Consider the following 18847-nt stretch of genomic DNA (forward strand, 5'->3'; position numbering starts at 1 on the left):
AATGGATGAAGGTAAAAGCATTAGAGAAAGGTTTCTCCTGTTGCACATAAAAGGGGGAGAAAATATTATAGTGACAGAGTGTTTGCTAAGTGGTATTTCACAGGTAAATCTGAGCCCCAATTAATATTCTTGACATCTACTCTAAAGCATCTCCCTCTTTTTTTCCCTCCATAACCCATCTGCCACCTCCTGATTCTGTGTAACCTCTGCTTTTATTGTTGCTGTCCCTTTTATCTCCCATCCCTTTTCTTTTTACTGCTTTCTCATCAGTAATACATTTTGTTTCCCTTCATCAAAGTCTTGGCTCTTGCCCACAACCTCCTGCTGACCTCTCCCCACCTCTCGCCTTTTTCAACTCACGAGTTGGGCTTTGACCAAACGTCCACCACTTTTTTTTACCACTGTGTACATCTGACGAAAAGGTGTGATATATGATGTTAACATTTTTGAAAATTATATAAACTGTTGCTTTTTTTCTGCTGTTATCCATTTAAATTGTGATTTAAAATGGAGTGGAAAGTTGTCTCTTTAGAATTGGTTTTCAAAGAACAATTTGTTGTTTTGTGGTCATTTTCTATTTAGACATAAAATAAGTTAAGTTGGAAAACTAAAAACTAGTTATCGTTCCAAATAACACTAAATGTTTTGCCAAATATGAAGTAATGAAGTAATGGAGTAAAAGCCTTATGGTGTAAGAGAAACAGATTAAATCATTAATAAGTGATCACAGATTTCATATACTGGAATCATTATTCCAGTTAATATTAAGGACATAAAAAATGTACTAGGCAAAGATCACATTATCTCATATCTCATTCGATCTCGTCTCCTCTTAAAACATGAAGTTACAGGAAGTTCAGCTGTTCTGTTTCCATTGTGTTCTCTGCAGCCATATTTCCCATCATATAAGTGTGTTTTTTGTTTTGAATCTAAGATTTGATTGCTTTTTGCATCATTTCTGTGTGCGCTGGTCCTCCTCAGGCCGGTCTGGGGAAATGGTTGACTGAGATAAGCAGCAGATGGCAACGGCGCTCATTAATCGCATCGCAGCAGCGAACAAAAATCTGCAGTTTGACATTCATTTTTCTAATATAGGGGCTAAAATAAACAGCACATTTGGTTGAAACATTTGTTAAAATACATGCAGATACAAGTAAAACCACGTAAAGAACACAAATTTGTGGTTGAGGTTGTTTTAGGATAAATCATGCGTTTAGTGTTGACCATAATAATAATGATGGTCATTGACCCCATGTGTACTCACGTGCAGAAGGAGAACAGCAGCAAGAAACGACTGACCCTGACAGTAACCAATTTCTTCGTCATAGACAGAGTATGCCTAAAACAAAGAAAGGAAAAAAAGATTTTATTTTATTACTTTACTAGCAGAGGAAATTACCATACATTTTGGTAACTGAAAATGTATTGCTCTCTATTGTTAATTTTTGCACATTTTTTCTTAAAGATGTTTTTGTAGACATGGACGTTTCGTGGGTTTGCTGCTTAAGATGTTCAAGAAAAATGAGTTTCAACATTTAACTTTTCATTGAACTGACAGGCGATGCATATCAACAAAATCCTTTCCAGAGTATAGCATTACTTAAATATTAAATTCTTTAAGGTTTATGATTTTTTTCCTCCCCTTTCTTTTGTTCAAATTGCTTTTCACAAATCTTCAGTTTGATAAAACATACTGAAAAACATGACAGTTAGAAATAAGTCAAAAATTCGTACCCACTTGGCAAATCGTCTTTAAATAAGGAAAGAAATCTGCTAATTGGATAAAAAAATGGTCTTACTGAGAATTTTTATTTTGAGATCACTAAAACATATTTTATTAACTTAAGATTGTTTTACTATGAAAAGCTTTCTTGATAAGGTTATTTTTCTTGCAAGACAGAAAGTAAGACATTTTTCTAGAAACAAGGGTATTTTCACTTTTTTAAGATTCTGTTTTTGAACAAGTCACTTTTCCACTTTATATTTTAATGTTCCAGTGACAGAACAGTTACTAGGTCAGTCATCTAAACCCACTCATACAATCTGACCTTTCACTGGTCAGGGGTTCAACTCCCAGAGTTGACAGTTATTTTGATCTTGGGTAAAATCAACTACTCAGTTGAATCTACCGTAATATAAACTGCTAAACAATTACATGTAAACGTGAATATTGCAACCATTCATTATATTTGTAAAACATACTGTATGTAATGAATGTGTGGGCAGGAAATATTCGGATAGACCTTTGACTTTTTATTTAATTACATTTACATACTGCAAAAAAGTTGTAGAGGCCTTTTGGAGTTTGAGATAATCAAAAAAGAATCACAAGTATCCTGCATTATACTGAATTAAAACAGCTGCAGAAATCAATATGTAAGCACAATACGTTTGTTAGTGGTGTTTGAAAGTTGTCAAATGAGGAGACTTAATGATGCGACCAAGATAGCTTGGACAAAATGTATCAGCATCTTAATGCAATTTATTGGATCACCCATATTAAAGCTAAATATCAAAACTATTACTAATGAATACTACCGTTACTCATTTTTTAATTAGTAGTATTTAAGTTTCTACTACTGTTTGGTAAACCAAGCGAATATGCTTTTTTTCATCAATACATCATATATGAATATTGGGATCAACAAGCTATTAATATTAACCGTAGGCAAACAAACACTATTGTCATTAATTAAGACTAAGGGCAAGTTTAGGTGCCGGTTTTATAAATCCCAAACTGATGTGAAAACTGTAGTTTTGGAAAATCTCACAGCACAGGATTCCACAATACAAGACTTTTCTGCACTGCAGATTTAGAGAGGAGAGATGGCCTGTCGAGCACAAGAGGCCTGGGTGGTTGGGTAATTTAGACAGAAGACTGATGTAGGAGGACAACCTTCAGTTGACCCCACAGAAGAGGTTCTGCTGTGCAAAGTTGAATTATGCCACAAATCATGCTAATGATGAAGCAGACGGATCTTTTTGCGCTGTAAACAAGTTCCAAGGACAGAATTAAGTGTCAAAGCCATTCTTTAAGCAGCTTCTGTTCAAAAAAAAAAAGAACTTCAAAAAAGACACTTATTTTGCTTGTATTGCAAAGTATTACAATCTGAGGTAAATTCCTCTAAGCTTGGTAAAATTGACCCCAAACATCACCTGAAATTGCCTCAACTTGAGAAATAAAGATAACATCAGCAGCCACAACCTGAAAGCCTAATACCGCTGTCAACTACATAAAGCTCTGTGATGGTTCAGGTCAAATGTTTTCAGCTCCGCTGGCAGGCTGGGTCTGATCAAATCAGCCGTAAACATAAACCTGTCCAATCCCTCCAGGTTGGAGGGTTTCTAAAGTGTTGTGTATAATAAATAGAGCATACAAACTTTTTGAAATTTTGTATTTGCCCCTGAAATAATGTCAAAAATAAAGGCTGCAGTAAGCAGAATGTTGGTTTCCAAAAACTCCATCGTTGGGAACCCCCTGCACAATTATCAACTAAGTGGCTCAGGAGGTTCAATTCCAGCTCCCCCGGTCAACTGTTGTGTCCTTGGGCAAGGCACTTCACCCTCCCTGCCTCCAGTGTGGCTCCACTGGTGTGTGCATGCGTATGAAAGTCCCGCCGGTGATGGTCAGAGGGGCCGTAGGCGGCCACGCCTTTGTCAGTCTGCGGCTACATCAGTAGCTTATCATCACCAAGTCTGAATGAGGAGCGAATGAATAATGGACACATTGTAAGCGCTTTGAGCATCTGGAAAAGCACAGAAAAATCCAATCCATTATTATTATTGTTATTATTATTATTACTAAATCAACTCGAAGGGGACACATGTACAGTGTTTATTTTTATTTTATTTTATATTATTCTTAGTCTTTTTTCCCCTGTCTGTTGTTATGGTAACAAACAAATTTCCCACGTGTGGGATCAATAAAGTATTTTCGATTTTGATTCTGATTTAAGCCAGAATGATTCAACTCACAGCATTTGCTATCAAAACTTGTGTATTTTAAGTGTGTTAAATACACCACACAAAAAAAGTGTATTTCCCATTTTTCATGTCTCCAAAATGATGTTGCCCCCCCTCCAGCTGACATGCTTGATGAAGCGTGGCCATCACACTTTTGTACCTCAACTGGGAGACGAACATGCTAACAGATGGATGAGAGGAGGTCCTGGTGGGTGAAATCTAAATTTGTTTACCTAGACAGATAATAGGTTCAGAGGGGGGCTTCATGCTAGACATGCATAGCTTCTCAACCTTTACGGACAGATCTGCCTGTTTACGAACAGTACATAATGTGGGTATAAAAAAGAATAATATACTATTACTAAACTACAAATAATCTTATTTGATTTAGTGTGTAAATTTAGTGTTTAGTGTGTAAATTAAAATTATAGCCTAAAAATATTGCATGATGCAGCACAGAAATAGTAGCATATGAGTTTGTAAAACTTAAAAAAAAATAAAAGTTCATCATGCAATACCAGAAAAGAGTACGAAAGGACGCAAAACATACAATAGGAGGTCTGAATACAATATTGTAATCTGATCTGATTGTTGTAGCTAAGACAATTCTTAATAACCCTGAACACTGCAATTTAGAAGCCATCAACGCAACGACCATTTTCTTATGGAGAGAAATTAGACTCAGTCGGATTTGTGCGTGCGTAATTCTTGATTTCTGCGTAAATTAGAATTTGTGTATGCATATTCTTGCTTTGTGCGTGCGTAAATTAGGATTTGTGCATAAATTTGGATTTGTGCGTGATTTGTTACTCACATAATACGTTTTGTGTATAAGTTAAAAAAACATAAAATGAAAAAAATACAAAATGTAATTTACGTATACACAAATTAAGATTACAACAGCTTGAAACTACTACTGTTTTCACGTCTCACAAATTCGTCCGTAAGTGCTGCGTTTAAATACCAGTGGAATGCTCGGTTATTAGACTTTTCCTATCAGCCTTCCTTTCTGAACGTATTTCCTCCAGTGGGTGTAGCAGGGCTTAAAAAAACTTTAAAGGAAAATAAAAATTATTATCTGAGAATGTGACGTTCACTTTTAAACGCTGATATATATATTAAAAGTATATTATTCTCCGAGACACCGAATTGATACAAAATGCGTAACAGGAACGACCAGTAGGGGGCACTGTTTTTTTTCTTCCGAAAAAACAAAGGCAGTCAGACTGAGACAGTCACGGGAAGAATGGCGGCCCATCTCGGTGGTCAGCGCCCCGAAGAAAGTAGCCTCTATGTTCAACACTAACATCTACTGTCTTCATGTATTGATTGAGTCATTGTCTGGATACGTTTAGAAGGGAAGGCTGATAGGAAAATTCTAATGACACAGCATTCCACTGGTATTTAAACGCAGCACTTACGGACGAATTTGTGAGACATGAAAACAGTCTCACGGTAGATCCGTGCGTAACTTTGGCTTCGTGTGTGCGTAACAAGGGATTCGTGCGTGTTTTTTAAAGATGTGTGTGTGTAAGTAGTTTCAAGATGTTGTAATCTTAATTTGTGCATACGTAAGTTGCATTTTGTATTTTTTTCATTTTATATTTTTTTAACTTATACACAAAACGTATTATGTGAGTAACAAATCACGCACAAATCCAAATTTATGCACAAATCCTAATTTACGCAAGCACAAAGCAAGAATATGCATACACAAATTCTAATTTACGCACAAATCAAGAATTACGCACGCACAAATCCGACTGAGTCTAATTTCTCTCCATATTTTCTGTTCTATTTAGTCGTTAAAGAAACACTCAGATTAGCTTTTGAATTATTCTAAAAGCATTCCCAGTGGTCTTATAATCTTTTCATGCCAAGTGTCACTAATTCGCAACATAACATTAAATCGAAGACTCAATTTAACATCATCTTGAATGGAATACAATCATTGAAAAATATATTTTTTATATAATTAGAAATTAAATGAAGCATAAATGGGTTAATTATGATTAGTTGTTTTTAACCAAACTTGAAACTTGTTTTCTAGGACATAGTTTCCGCAGAGCAGCAGTAGTTCATTAATAATTTGTCTCCAAGTTACGGCAAACCGTTGCCGTGGAGCAACTCCAGCCCCCCTTTCCTTCCCCTATGCTGAGAGCTTGGAGGATGGATGGAGCTTGTGGCTCTCCCAGGAAATTTTTCATGTCATAGATAATTTTATCCATAAACTGCATTTTTTTGTCTGCTCCTGATTTACAACAATTTCAATAAAGAAATACTAAGAAATTTAGTTTTAAACTTAATTTTCTTTATATATGTTCTCCATCACCTAAAAAAATTCAGAATAACATGTTAAAAACACACACACACACAAAGATTTTCATTGGCGTGGGTCTTTAAAGCTTTTTTTACCTGTCAGCAAATAACCAATACATTCCAATTTAAACTCCTCAAAGGGGTTTTTCAGGTGATCACCAGCAGATTTTTAAGGGTTTTGTACTTTAACCTGAAGATTGAATGGACCACCCAGAGACTGAAACTGATTTTCACTGAAAGACAAGAGTTAAAGCAGATGACCTTTCTGAGAGAATAAAAAGGTTAGAAATGAAAGGCTTCGGGCCCAATTTTGAGTCCTAGATCTTACATTTCTCCAAGGCCTCAAGACCCAAACAACCTTATCAGCTTCAAATCTGCATGAATTTGCATATAAATGAAAGCTGAATCATCACTGACCTACTTGGTCCAGAAAGGTTGGTTTACATTCCTGATGGGTTTTCCAAGAACACTGACCAAACATATGTGGGGAAACAGAAACACTTACAGGCTATGTTTAAAGTTAGCCTTTATTTTAAAGAATGAACAAAATCTCATTGTGGTAAACGTATGTTTTTGTTTTGTTGTGCTGAAAACTTCATCAGTTAGAACATTTTAAATAAGAGCAAGAAAAGTTGGAGTTCCAAGGTCACAACTATATAAAACAGGATGAAAAAAAATAATTTTAAAGATGAAAGAAATATCAAATTGTTAACTCTTGTCAACATAAAAAACCCATTCACAGCAGAAACCTTACTGAATTAAAAGGTGCGTCTCAAAAGCCTGAATCAATGGAGCATAGAGACAAAGCTTCAGCGTTGGGTGATATTGCTGAGTCAACCATAACCCTGAGATTCCAAAGACTAGACTGGACTGAAAGGCAGGCTCAAAGAAACCAATAAGGAACCTGGTCAGAGAGATCATCTTCACAGGAGAAATAATTAATTGATCGTATTTATCTGTACATGTTTGCCAACAGGCTGAAACCCATCAAATAGGCAAATTCACAAATGGAAATCACTAAAATCAGTAAAATCAGTTTACTGACTTCTATAGTGACCCTCTGCTTATCCAGCTGTTTGAACTACATCAGTGAGTGATGAGGCTCCACTTTTCCAGAGACATCAACCAGAGGGTCACTATAGAAGTCAGTAAACTGATTTATGGAACTAAAGAAATATATTGTTGTTTTTTATGATTTGGTTTGGTTAAATAAGCTTTTTTTGTCAATATATTTTTTTTCCAGCATCACCGTCGATGTAACTTTAGGAACCTTGTCAAGTGGTCCAGTGCTCCCATGCTTTAAATTGTGAGCTACAAATCTTTCAAGAAGGTAAAAAGGAATTACTTTTGAAATCCTTCAAAGTATTCTGTGTATTTAAGATTTTGTCAAGTGCAATTGTAGCATTGTAATGAGAATTCTTTTTTAGGGATTTGGACAGATGGATGACAGTTGGCTTTGTGAGGAAAGGCAACATTTACCAAAAGAACAACGTTAGTCATTTTACCACCCGACTCCCAGCTGTTGAGTCAAAATTATTTAAATTAATCATAAAAAAACAACAATGTATTTCTCATTTTGACATGAAGGTGATGATCACCTCAATACATTTGACAGTTTTTTTAATATAAATGTTTGTACATGACCTTAGTAGCATTCTAGTCTCACCTTGCAGATCTTGTACAATGAATCCTGTCCATCTCCATCAGAATCTTTAAAGTAGTCGTGTGCGGGAAAAGTGCGGTGGATGTCACGCGTGATGACACCGTCCTGCGCAGAATCCTGCAATTTTCAAGAGAAAAACACAGTTTGAAGATGTGACCAAATTAGTTATTTGATTATGAAAACTGCAACTAGGATTGGAAAGACAACAAGTCTTTGCTGCAGCAACTCCCTTTCACCTGCAGAAAATCTAGAACTGAGCTCAATTAGGTTAGTTGCTAGTTCCGTTTTTTAACCAGACAATAAAGCTGAAAGACTGTAATTGAGTAAAAACAGAGAAGAAAAAAAGAATAGGGGGGAAAAATCTGCCTGTGTTTTCCATCAATTGTCGGACAGCAAAGAAAAGTGCTGTAAGGGATTCTGGGACAAGCAGCTCAGGAAGTTTATCTGTTACACATAAGGACATTTGACAAAGTTCAAAGAACAAAATCCCACAAAAAACAATAAAAATGTTTCAGTTAGAGGTTTCCTTAAACACCTAAGTGCATGCTAGAACCTCATTACGAAGGCTACAGATTGCCACGTAAATTTTTTCTTGTAATTTTATTTCAACTTTTGTATTTTTAAAAGATTTAATACAATAGTACAATGAAAAATACTTAAAATTTAAACACTGAAACCGATTACTTCTTGGAAATTTTACTAATTCAGACAAACTAGTATTTCACCATAGTTTTTCAACCAAAAAAGTTTAGTTAAGCCGATAGTGTCATAATCTTTAATACTGCCTGACTGAGATTCCATCACATCACATAAGCCAGTTGCTAAAACTTTGACAGGTCTAAACATGAGTAAAATCCACTCTAGAATGTTTTGAAATGATTTAATGAATATCTTAAGCTAAACATGGTTCCACCAAAAACAAAGGGCTTGACTCTGTAAAATAATTTCATTAGGTTTTTATTCTGGTACTAAAATCTTTGCATATTTAATAGTTCTATGCTTGCTCTGCTGCACAAACTAAATAAATGTTTGTTTAAAAAAACGATACAGCTCTCAGTTAATGTGCCACCCTGTATTGAATCGAATTAAGTAAAATTAAATAATACTAAACTGATCAATGGATGCAGAGATGGATCTCAGGCGTCTGCTGGATCTCAGCCAAGCTGCACTCAAAAGCAGGGAAGGAAGACAGTTTTTTTCAATTTGATGCATAAAGATGAAGAACCACATAATTCATTGAAATCTGTTGACCACACTACATTTCAAATCTTTGAGTGGATACCAAAAGTAAGACCAAACACACAACCTCCAACGCAGAGTGATTCAGCTGGGATTTGAACCAGGACACAAATCTACAGCCCAATATACTGTTTCCTAAAGAGCAAGACATAAAAAAAAGTTATAGAAAAGGGTCTAACAAACAAAGATCAAAGCCAGATGATAAAATTGCTGAAACGTTTGAACTATTGCAAGGATGAATCTTCACCATCAAAGAGCTCACCCAGAAGAAGAAAAAGATAGGGAACATCAGGAAAAGACATCAGGAGCTAAAACTGTTAGTCTGGCATCTATATTTTATTAACCCTCTACAGCAGGGCACTCCCAACCCTGGCCCTCCAGATCTACTTCTACCAAACTGGCTCCAGGGGTTAGATGTTCTCACAATAAACTTTAGTTTAAAATCAGAATCACTTGTTCCCGCTGATCAGCAGCAAGTAGGATCATGTCGGTGAGACAATATGTTGGTCAGTTCTGAAGATGTCAAATCCTTTGAGAACAAAACCAAAAATGTATGCAATGCAATCCTAGCACAAGCCTCCTTATGCTCAAATAAACTGAGAACTTTGATAGTTGCTGAATGTTTGTAAGAGATATGAATAAAACTAGCATGAAATGCCTAATCTGTCTCATTGATTTACTGCAACTACACATCCACAAAAAAAAGACGATGGCTGTGTCTCAATTCACTACTTAGTGCACAATATAAGGCTTCGCTGTTTTATTGGGGTGTAAGAATCTACTATTCTAAAATCCAGTGCCCTGGAAACTTCCCAGAAGTCTCTGAAAAAGACTAGTCTGCATCGATACTCACTAGATTCGCCAATATAAACCTAGATGCAGTGCATTTGAGCAATTTGTCGTTTGACAAAAAAAAGTTTATTTACATTTATTCTTTATAAATTATTCATGTTTCCACCATCAGAAGAAAGTGGTTGTAAATAACCCTTGTAAAATGTTCATTTTATTAGGTTTTTACTTCAGCAAATAGGCAACATCATATTTAGTGTTGGAAAAAAAAAGTAGTGAGTATGTGTGGAATTATGTTAAAATCCAGGGCGACTATAGTCTGGCACCATGTCGTCTTTTAGGGGGGAAGGAATTTGGACATAGCTTATTAGAATATCTGTATATCATGTGACTGGGATTCATTCCATTACCTATCAGCATTCATAGATAGAGAACTAACTTTTCCCAAGTTATCCAATAATTACCACAAAAACCCATTTTTGGCACTTTAGTAACCATAGCAACATTGGCTTGGCCCAGCCAGAGTCTCACGGACAGTGAAACTTGTAAACACCTTGATTTAATAAGCCATGCATGCCTCTGCTAATTAACAGCCTCATTATTCAAAACACTAGAAAATGAGAGGACGTCCTCCATGCCACCTAATCCCTCTCTTCCTCATCCCTTATCCCTTCTTCCTTTTCAATTTCCTCTAGCCATTTTGGGGGGCCTTTAATCCTTTCATCCCAGCTCATTTGTTCATTTCTCTTGCATGCATTTCATTTCAACCAATCTTTTCTTATATTTTCAACTGCATGTTTTTCTGGAGCATCCTTTCACACATTCATTTTGTTTATGTTGTTTTCTATTATCGTCTTTATTTCCTTACATCCCAAATGTGTACATTACATATATCGCTCTCCTAATTGTCTGTATAATATGTTTTTATTTTCAACGCAGAGAGCAAACAAACATCAATCACCTGGCGCGGGCTTTCAGAACCAGCCTGTGTTTTTTCAACATGTTTCATATACAAATGTACCATTGCTAAAATAACACTAAAATCTGAAAAAGAGTACTTTCTATTTAACAAGAACGCTTCAATTCAGCCTGACTATTTCTCCTGATGTTAACTTGCAATAAGAAGATTTCTGAAAATCCTTCCCAAGTCGATTAGTAGGATGTTAAGTGTTATTAAGCTTCCATTACTGGAGGTAAAATATCGGAGATTCAGACTCATCAACTGAATCTCCTTACTATTGTTTGATTCTCCTGCTCATTATTGCACATAAAAACCTAAACAGGCCAAATTAGCCCAGTTTGGCATCTTACAATTTATCTCCCAAATAAAGGCTAAAACAGGTTTTATGGTCATGGTTTTGTCAAAATTGAACAAATTCGTTTAGCCAACGAGGCTAACCTACTCATTTGCTATGAGCCCTGGCTTCAATGATATCTGCAGCGGAGGGAGTTATATCTGTTTTCTTTAAAGAAGTTATTTGGACTTCATTAGATGCAAGAAATATATTTTCAAATAAAATAAAGCATTAGAGGCATAAAGAGATGACAGACCACTAAAGTTAAGGACCAAAACACTTTTTTTTTTTTGTAAGTGAAACAAAATGTTGTCACAGCGCCAATATCTTTCCATGTCTGCTTCCGCTGAAATGAACAAAAAGACAGAGAGATCCAGAAGGCCATTGGTGTTTGTTAGTTTCCATCCAGACAGGCGTGACAGCAGGAGGGAGGATCTGTGGCTGTGATAAAACCAGGACAGGAGAGGCAGCCGCGCATCTGTAGAAAAGACCGGGCTATTTTTAAATGTAGTTAGTCTTCTGATACTCCAAGGTCTGAAAAGTGTCTTGGGGTGGCAGCAGTTTTGTTAAACAAGGCCTGCTGATGCCTTTCTAATAAAGAGCCAAGTGTAAACTATTTTAGGAGCTCCAGAAGAATAGCAAACAAATAAATAAATAATTATAATATAACAAAGATGCACAAATTCCTTATATAAAAGCACAAATGCCTGCCAATGCCAGAATAGTGTCAGAATTTCTAAATAATTCTCACTCTGAAGGGAAAAAAAAGGGAATTCAGGGTGATGCACACTGTAGCTTTCTGCAAGTATGAAGAGAAACAGGACGACGACCCATCAACATGGCATTATAAATCTGAAAAGATTAAAGTGGCATTAACAAACGGAGAGATTACTGTCTACCGTCTGTCTGAATCAAACGTGTACCAGTTTGTGAGCGCGTGTGGGCATTTTACTGCATTGTGTGAACCTGTCGGATTTATTCCCGATGGCTTTTAACCGACTAGAGGTAGAAGTGAGAGGGGATAGAAAAACAGAGGGAGGCTGGGGAAAAAACTGCTTGAAAAACACTTTGAAGGAGCTTTTGTGAAAGAGAGACTGGAAATGTGGAGATGGAAACAAGAGGCGTCTCGTAATTCTAGAAGCTTTTTTGGCCCAAACTCAGACCTCAGACCAGTTACCTGGTTACACATGCAGCTTAATAGAAAAAAAAAGGAAAAAACTCAGAGCGCCTCGACACTCATGACCCTGATTGATGGAGGCAGTCAGCTGATTGGTCTGTGTGCCTCTTATCGTTTAATAAGAATTTAAACCAACTGAAAGAAATTGCCATAACAAAAAGTACTGTATCTAATTAGCGTGCTTAGAAAACTACTGTTGTAGCAAGTCAAAGGAACAAACCTTTAAGTCCCACTCTGATCATCTTTTGATCCATCTGGCACAAAGTAAGCCTGCCCTCATTTCCCATCATCCCTTTGTTTACACTTCCTCCCGCCAACTTACAGCCCCTCACAACCTTAAACTAACACAAGCGGTGCAACAAAAATGGCGTGCAATAATGGAGCTATAAAGCTGATCAGTTTTGAGCCAGATACCAGCTCAGACGAGGAAAACAAAGACGAGTGCAAGTGGATGCATCAGAATGGAGCAGAGCAGGGAGCTGGTGGCCTGCCGATTATCGAGCTTATAAAAACAACTACAAGCTTTTTCAAATTGCATTTTCATCTGCTCCTGATTCACAACAATTTGAATAAAAGAATACTTTTTTAACTTAATTTCCTTTATATATGTCCTCCGTCATGAGAAAGATGCTACAAGAAAAAAAAAATATTAAAAAAAACAAAAACATAAATTTGATTGGAGTGGATCTTTAATGGGAAAACAGCACTTTAACATGACATTGCAATCTAATACTTACAATATGTAACAAAAAATGACAATATGTTTACCCTTGTACCAATCTTATTTTCTGCATAAATAGAAAAGGAAAAGCAGCTGTTACTAGAAAATTCTTGCTGTATTAAATAAATTGAAGTAAAAAGAAAAAATTTAATTAGAACGGGAATTTTTCCTTAAAGTTGAGGTGGGATGAACACATTTTCTACAACACAAAAGACCGAGCAAATGACTAAAGGCTCCGCTCTGCCTTTTTCTTTTGGCGTTAGCTGTCAGTGTTGCTATGGAAAGACGGATGAAAGCAGAAATGCAGGTCCTTCATGTGAAGCTAGCTGATATGTGTGGCTAATGACCTCGATGAAGTCTAGTCATGCGGTCATGATAGAGTATACCCTGTATCAGGTAAAGGGGACAACTTTTCCAGTGTCACGATCTGCCTCTACTGGATTTACAACAACAGTCTTCAGTATCAACACTCAAAGAAAACAGCAGATATTTAGATTTTTTACAGCCTTTTATAACTACTACATTTCAAATCATTCATTATCCATGGGATCCAAATAAAAAAATCCATGATAGTTACTGAACTAATTGACTACTGACAGAAAAATACTGACCAAAAATCTGACTTTTCTTTTTATTGAAGTTCAACAATATCATTTTGAAAAACGAAGAAAACAAAAAGCCAGCATAACCACTTAATAAATGTTTTTTGTGCGTCTCCCCGCCCTGGACCCGGGGACCCGGGGAAGACCCAGGACATGTTAGAGAGACCATGTCTCTCGGCTGGCCTGGGAACGCCTCAGGGTTCCCCCAGAGGAGCTGGAGGGAGTGGCCGGGGTGAGGGAAGTCTGGGCATCTCTGCTTAGACTGCTGCCCCCGCGACCCGGTCCTGGATAAGCGGAGGTAGATGGATGGAGGGAAGATGGATGAAGATTTTCCACTAGAGACGTTTTTTAAGTCAAAATACGTATATTATGTTTGGATTAGAGAAAAACAAAACCGTATCTTACACTCATAATTCATTGATGTGGTTTTGTACCGGTTTCTTGTTTATTTATGTTCACAAATGACTTTTTTGGACTATTGTCTCTTGTTTTTCAATTAAATTAGCATTTTCTTTTATTTACATAAACGAATGATTGTAAAAAAAATATATCATTTTAAATAATAATAATAACAATAATACAAAAATAACTTTCCTGTTTTTACAGGACACCACTACAGTTTTTTGCTTTCTTAGAAATGTTTTGCTTGCTTTAGATTAAAATTAAAAAAAAAAGTTTTCAACCAACAGATTTACAAAGACTTCTTCTCGAAGGCCGTCCTTACGACAAACAATGCAGGCAGACATCACTAATTCATGTTATGTGTTAGGTGTATTTTGTATATTTGAATTATTTATGAATAATTTTAAAAGGTCGCTCTTAAGTGGTTCAACAAAAAGACTGGTTTTCACTTAAACAAAGAGGTAAAATGTTTTATCTGAAATATATAAGAAATAAGTGAATACCGGTATGTAGAAAAGCATAAAGCTCTAAAACATTTAATACTGTGGTATCTGATGAAAAACTAACAAAAAACCCCGTAAGACAACCGTCTTTATGGGGAGTCTCTGCTCTTACAGAGGCAAAATGGAAACAGAAAAGGAAGGAAAGCCTAACTAGTTACAGTCAGTATTTTGGCTGCTTCAAAACACAAGGTCGATTTATTAGCATTTAGCAATGAGAGAATTTGTCAGGCTGTCTGTCAGCTGCTCTGAAACTTGTCAAGCAGTCCTTGAGCTGAATGATTAAACACCCTAGCACATTCTAAAGTAATAGTTGGCTGAGTTAGGAACAAAAGTGAAAATACTGGAACTTTTACTTCTTCTTACTGTACCTCTCAAAAAGCCTTTTCTTTCTGATATTAACCTGTAATGAAAAGAACGTGAAAGGTCTGCCAGCCAGGGAATGAAATGTCTGCTTTGCAGGATCAAATACACCAAGCCTTTGTAGATAAATGAAGTGTCTCGGCTAAGGGAGCTGTGAAGTGATAGGTCAGCCAATTAGAAGTGATACCAGTGGTGTTAAAAACACAAGTAAATTGAAGACTTATTGCATTATTAAAAGTCATGAGGTGTAAAATAAAAGATCAAGTAGAGGAAGTCAATGAGGATAACCGTATAGACCTTTGAAAAGCCACTGTTGAGGAATAAAAGGTATATGGTTTTGGTTAAGCCAGCTTTGCACCTCATAACCCACTGTATGAAGTATAGTGTCAACATCAGACAGTCAACCTTTTCTTTTTTTATTCAATTAGAATTCTTTTATTCTGATTTTCTACCCAAACATTTGCAAAAAAATAAAATAAAATTCATTCATCTTCCTTTTTCATTCACTCATCTTTTTCCATTTGTTCCCTTTCGGGGTCACGGGGTTGCCGGAGCCTATCCACTTATGGGAGAAGGCAAGGGACGCCCTGAACAGGTCGCCAGTCTATCGCAGGGTCACACATATCACACACCCATGCATACTCACATTCACACATATGGACAATTTAGAGTTGCCAATTAACCTATGAAGCATGTTTTTGGATGGTGTGAGGAAACCGGAGACCCCGGAGAGAACCCACGCATGCACAGGGAGAACATGCAAACTCCACACAGAAAGGTCCCCCATTGATGTTCTGTTTCAGGTCCCCCAGCCAGGACTTGAACCGGGGGCCTTTTTGCTGTGAGGCAAGAGCGCTAACCACTTCGCCACCGTGCAGCCATAAAATAAAATAAAATATATATATAAAATAAATATTCAGTTTGCCAACATCTGTGCTACAGGGGGAAACACAGCAATATACTGTATGTACTGTCAGATGAAAATAATTGTTGTGTCAGTTAAAAGCCTGTTTCTTCCCTTAATGGACATTTCCATCAGTGGGGGATCAATCTCTAAATATATTGTAATCTTAATACACGATAGGGAAACAAAATAAAAATAAGTGCAACCATGCAGGACAATCAATGGCAACAATGGAACACAACAAACTATGAGCCATGCTACGCAGAAGCAGAATTGAACTTCAAGCATAGCAGATAGATGTCTCAGTGAGTACTGACATGTGACATGGACTGTAGTCATCTATATTATTCATCTGTGTTATTGTGAAGCATAAATATCTATCTATCTAACTAACTAATATATTATATGCACTTTCTTCTTCCATTATTAAATAAAGATAAACTACAAAACTTCTAAAATTGACTAGAATTGAAACACAAAATAATGAACACATATTTTGGGTTAAATAGAAATATAAAGGAATTGGGGAAGGAGAAAAGTCTTAAAACAGAAAAAGAGAGAACAGGAGCAACAAAGAGAATAACAGCAACTGAATAACTGACATAGGCTAACATCTATCTTTAAGATTAATGGCAACTCTTTAAAAGAGAGATTAGGAGTGAAAATGACAAATGGGCTGTATTAGAATTACAGAAACCTTTGCAAAACCTATAAATTACATAAAAGAAAGTAGACAGGATTAAAAATTAGCAGTCTATATGGTTAGACATAGGATTCATATTTACTTTAGACAAATACGGCAGAAATGATTTACATTCAAATGTAAGCTAGATACAGGACTTTCAGATAAAAGTGTCAATTGCAGATAACTATCAGAAGTTTTAGGCTATTGCAAATCAGCTGCTTGCTTCAGGCATGTACGAAAATAACACTAATGTACAAAAATGTGCTTGTTTTCATGTAACACAGAAGCCAACTAGCAAACGCACACAAACATTGAAGGGTCAGTGGATAAAGTCCATTCCCTCGGGAGTCTGACATTTACACGGTATTGTGGTTGGTACTCGAGGATATGAGCTGAATCTGTTAAAGGGGAGCAAAGAACACCAAAGGCAGAAGAAACAAAGAGTCTGAGACTTGAAAAAAACACAAATCCATGTCAAATGCATGTGCGGCAGGAGTTTTTCTGCATTTCAGATTGGGAAAATGGAAGCATATATAAACATGGCTGCTGGTGTCCTTTGCATTTTCAAAATCAAAGTGCAAAAAAAGACTAAATCTTAAGATTCTTGGGAAAAAGTTTGTTTGATTTTATTAATTCCAACATCTGGTTTAGTCATTAACTAATAATGAACTTCCAGTTCAGTGCAAACTCTGAGAAAATGCCCGCTTCTTCAAGTTACATGTTCTTCTGTTTTGATTGGCTGGTGGGAGACATCAGAAAATCTACAGACACAAATGCATTTTACATGCAGAGAGTGTAAATATAAAGTGATGGAAACTAGAAATAAATATAACCTGAGTAAATAAAACCTGTTTATTTTTTATCCCTGGATCAAATAAAATCTATTCAACGACCAACAACTTTGTTTAAACTGCAGGCGATTTAAGTTTGCAGAACAGCAAGTGAATGGGATGCTAACATGCTGTAAAAGTAACATGCCAGAACTGATCCACGTAATTTCTGTAGAGGAGTGTGCCTGTGCTGGACAGTATTTGAACTGTTGAAAGTAGCCAGATGGTTGGTCACACACATCTGCAACCTATCATTGTTGGTCAATATACAAAGAAGAAAGGTGACAGAGTAACATTTCTGTATTCACTTGAGTTGAAAAATATGTGCTTCTCTTGATTTCTTTCCCCATAATATTTGCCCTTAAAGAAATGTATATAATACAAGCCCACAGCGGCTTCATTGCCTCCTGTTGCTAACAGCAGAGAAAATTGACTCTCAGGATATAAAAATGTCAGAGTTAATTAGCGTTACAGTAAGGACTTGAGGCTTCAAAACAATCACCCACATATCAGTGGATATTGTCTCTCCGGCTCCCGAATAATTAATATAGTTCATATTTTCTGTCTGTGCATCGGTCCTTTAGCACAGACAAAGTGTTTTAAAGTGGTTGAAACTTCATCCACTTTAGGCAGATTTTAGTTTTTACTGCAGGTTGTTTATTTTTCAATCTCATCAGTGCAGCAAACATGGTTGTTACATGTATTCATGTCATTTTTGTGATATTTGTAAATATGTTTTAATATTTTAATTTATAATGGCCCTTGACCTGTGGAGTTGATTATTTTGTTAAATTTCGTTGTCTTTTCATGCATGACACTTGTTAAGTCCAGTGTGAAATCTCAAGAGGGTCTTTCAGGTCAAATTAAGATATTAATAAATAAACAGTTTCTATTGGCGAGTTGCGCTTAATGATAAATGCTGAGGTGATAAAACCCTAGAGGAGGGCTGGAGGATTTTTACCTGAAGCTAGATCTTTACAAACAGTAAATTCCTGTTTTTTTCTACAACTTGTTTTGTTTACAAGTAATTAATTATTTTTTAGTGACAAGGCTAAAGCGCCTGGGAGGATAAACAGACCATTGACCAAGAGGCAATGCTTGAGGTGAGCTGCTATCAAAATTACAGCCTAACACAGCCAGGCCTGGAGTATTTACTTGGGTAACACTATCTGGCTGGAGGGATGGACGCAGAGCAGAAAGAAGGGAAAAATTTGATATACTGAGGACCCATGGGGGGAATCGGACCCCTTTGATATTTAATTCAACCAAAATTCCCTAAGAGAGAAACAGATGAGATCTCTGAGAATCTATTGGGCAGAGCTTCAATATTTTAATGAGATGGTAAATTAAAATATTTTTCTACTAAGTGACCTGGAAACCTTACAGTTTTTAAGA

General features: G+C 36.3%; 1 protein-coding gene across 2 annotated transcripts in view; it reads right to left on the minus strand.

Annotated features, from left to right (window-relative positions):
* rabgap1l (RAB GTPase activating protein 1 like) overlaps positions 1–18847 on the minus strand; it is a 94012-nt gene that overhangs the window by 30860 nt on the left and 44305 nt on the right. For both annotated transcript variants that reach the window (XM_011474036.3, XM_011474035.3), the window contains exons 14-15: positions 7949–8062; positions 1265–1339 (exon numbers count right to left, since the gene is read on the minus strand). In XM_011474036.3, the coding sequence (XP_011472338.1) occupies positions 1265–1339; positions 7949–8062 (189 nt within the window). The remainder of the gene's footprint in view (positions 1–1264; positions 1340–7948; positions 8063–18847) is intronic.

Source organism: Oryzias latipes, chromosome 4 (genome assembly GCF_002234675.1).
Source record: "Oryzias latipes chromosome 4, ASM223467v1".
NCBI classification, from domain to species: domain Eukaryota; kingdom Metazoa; phylum Chordata; class Actinopteri; order Beloniformes; family Adrianichthyidae; genus Oryzias; species Oryzias latipes.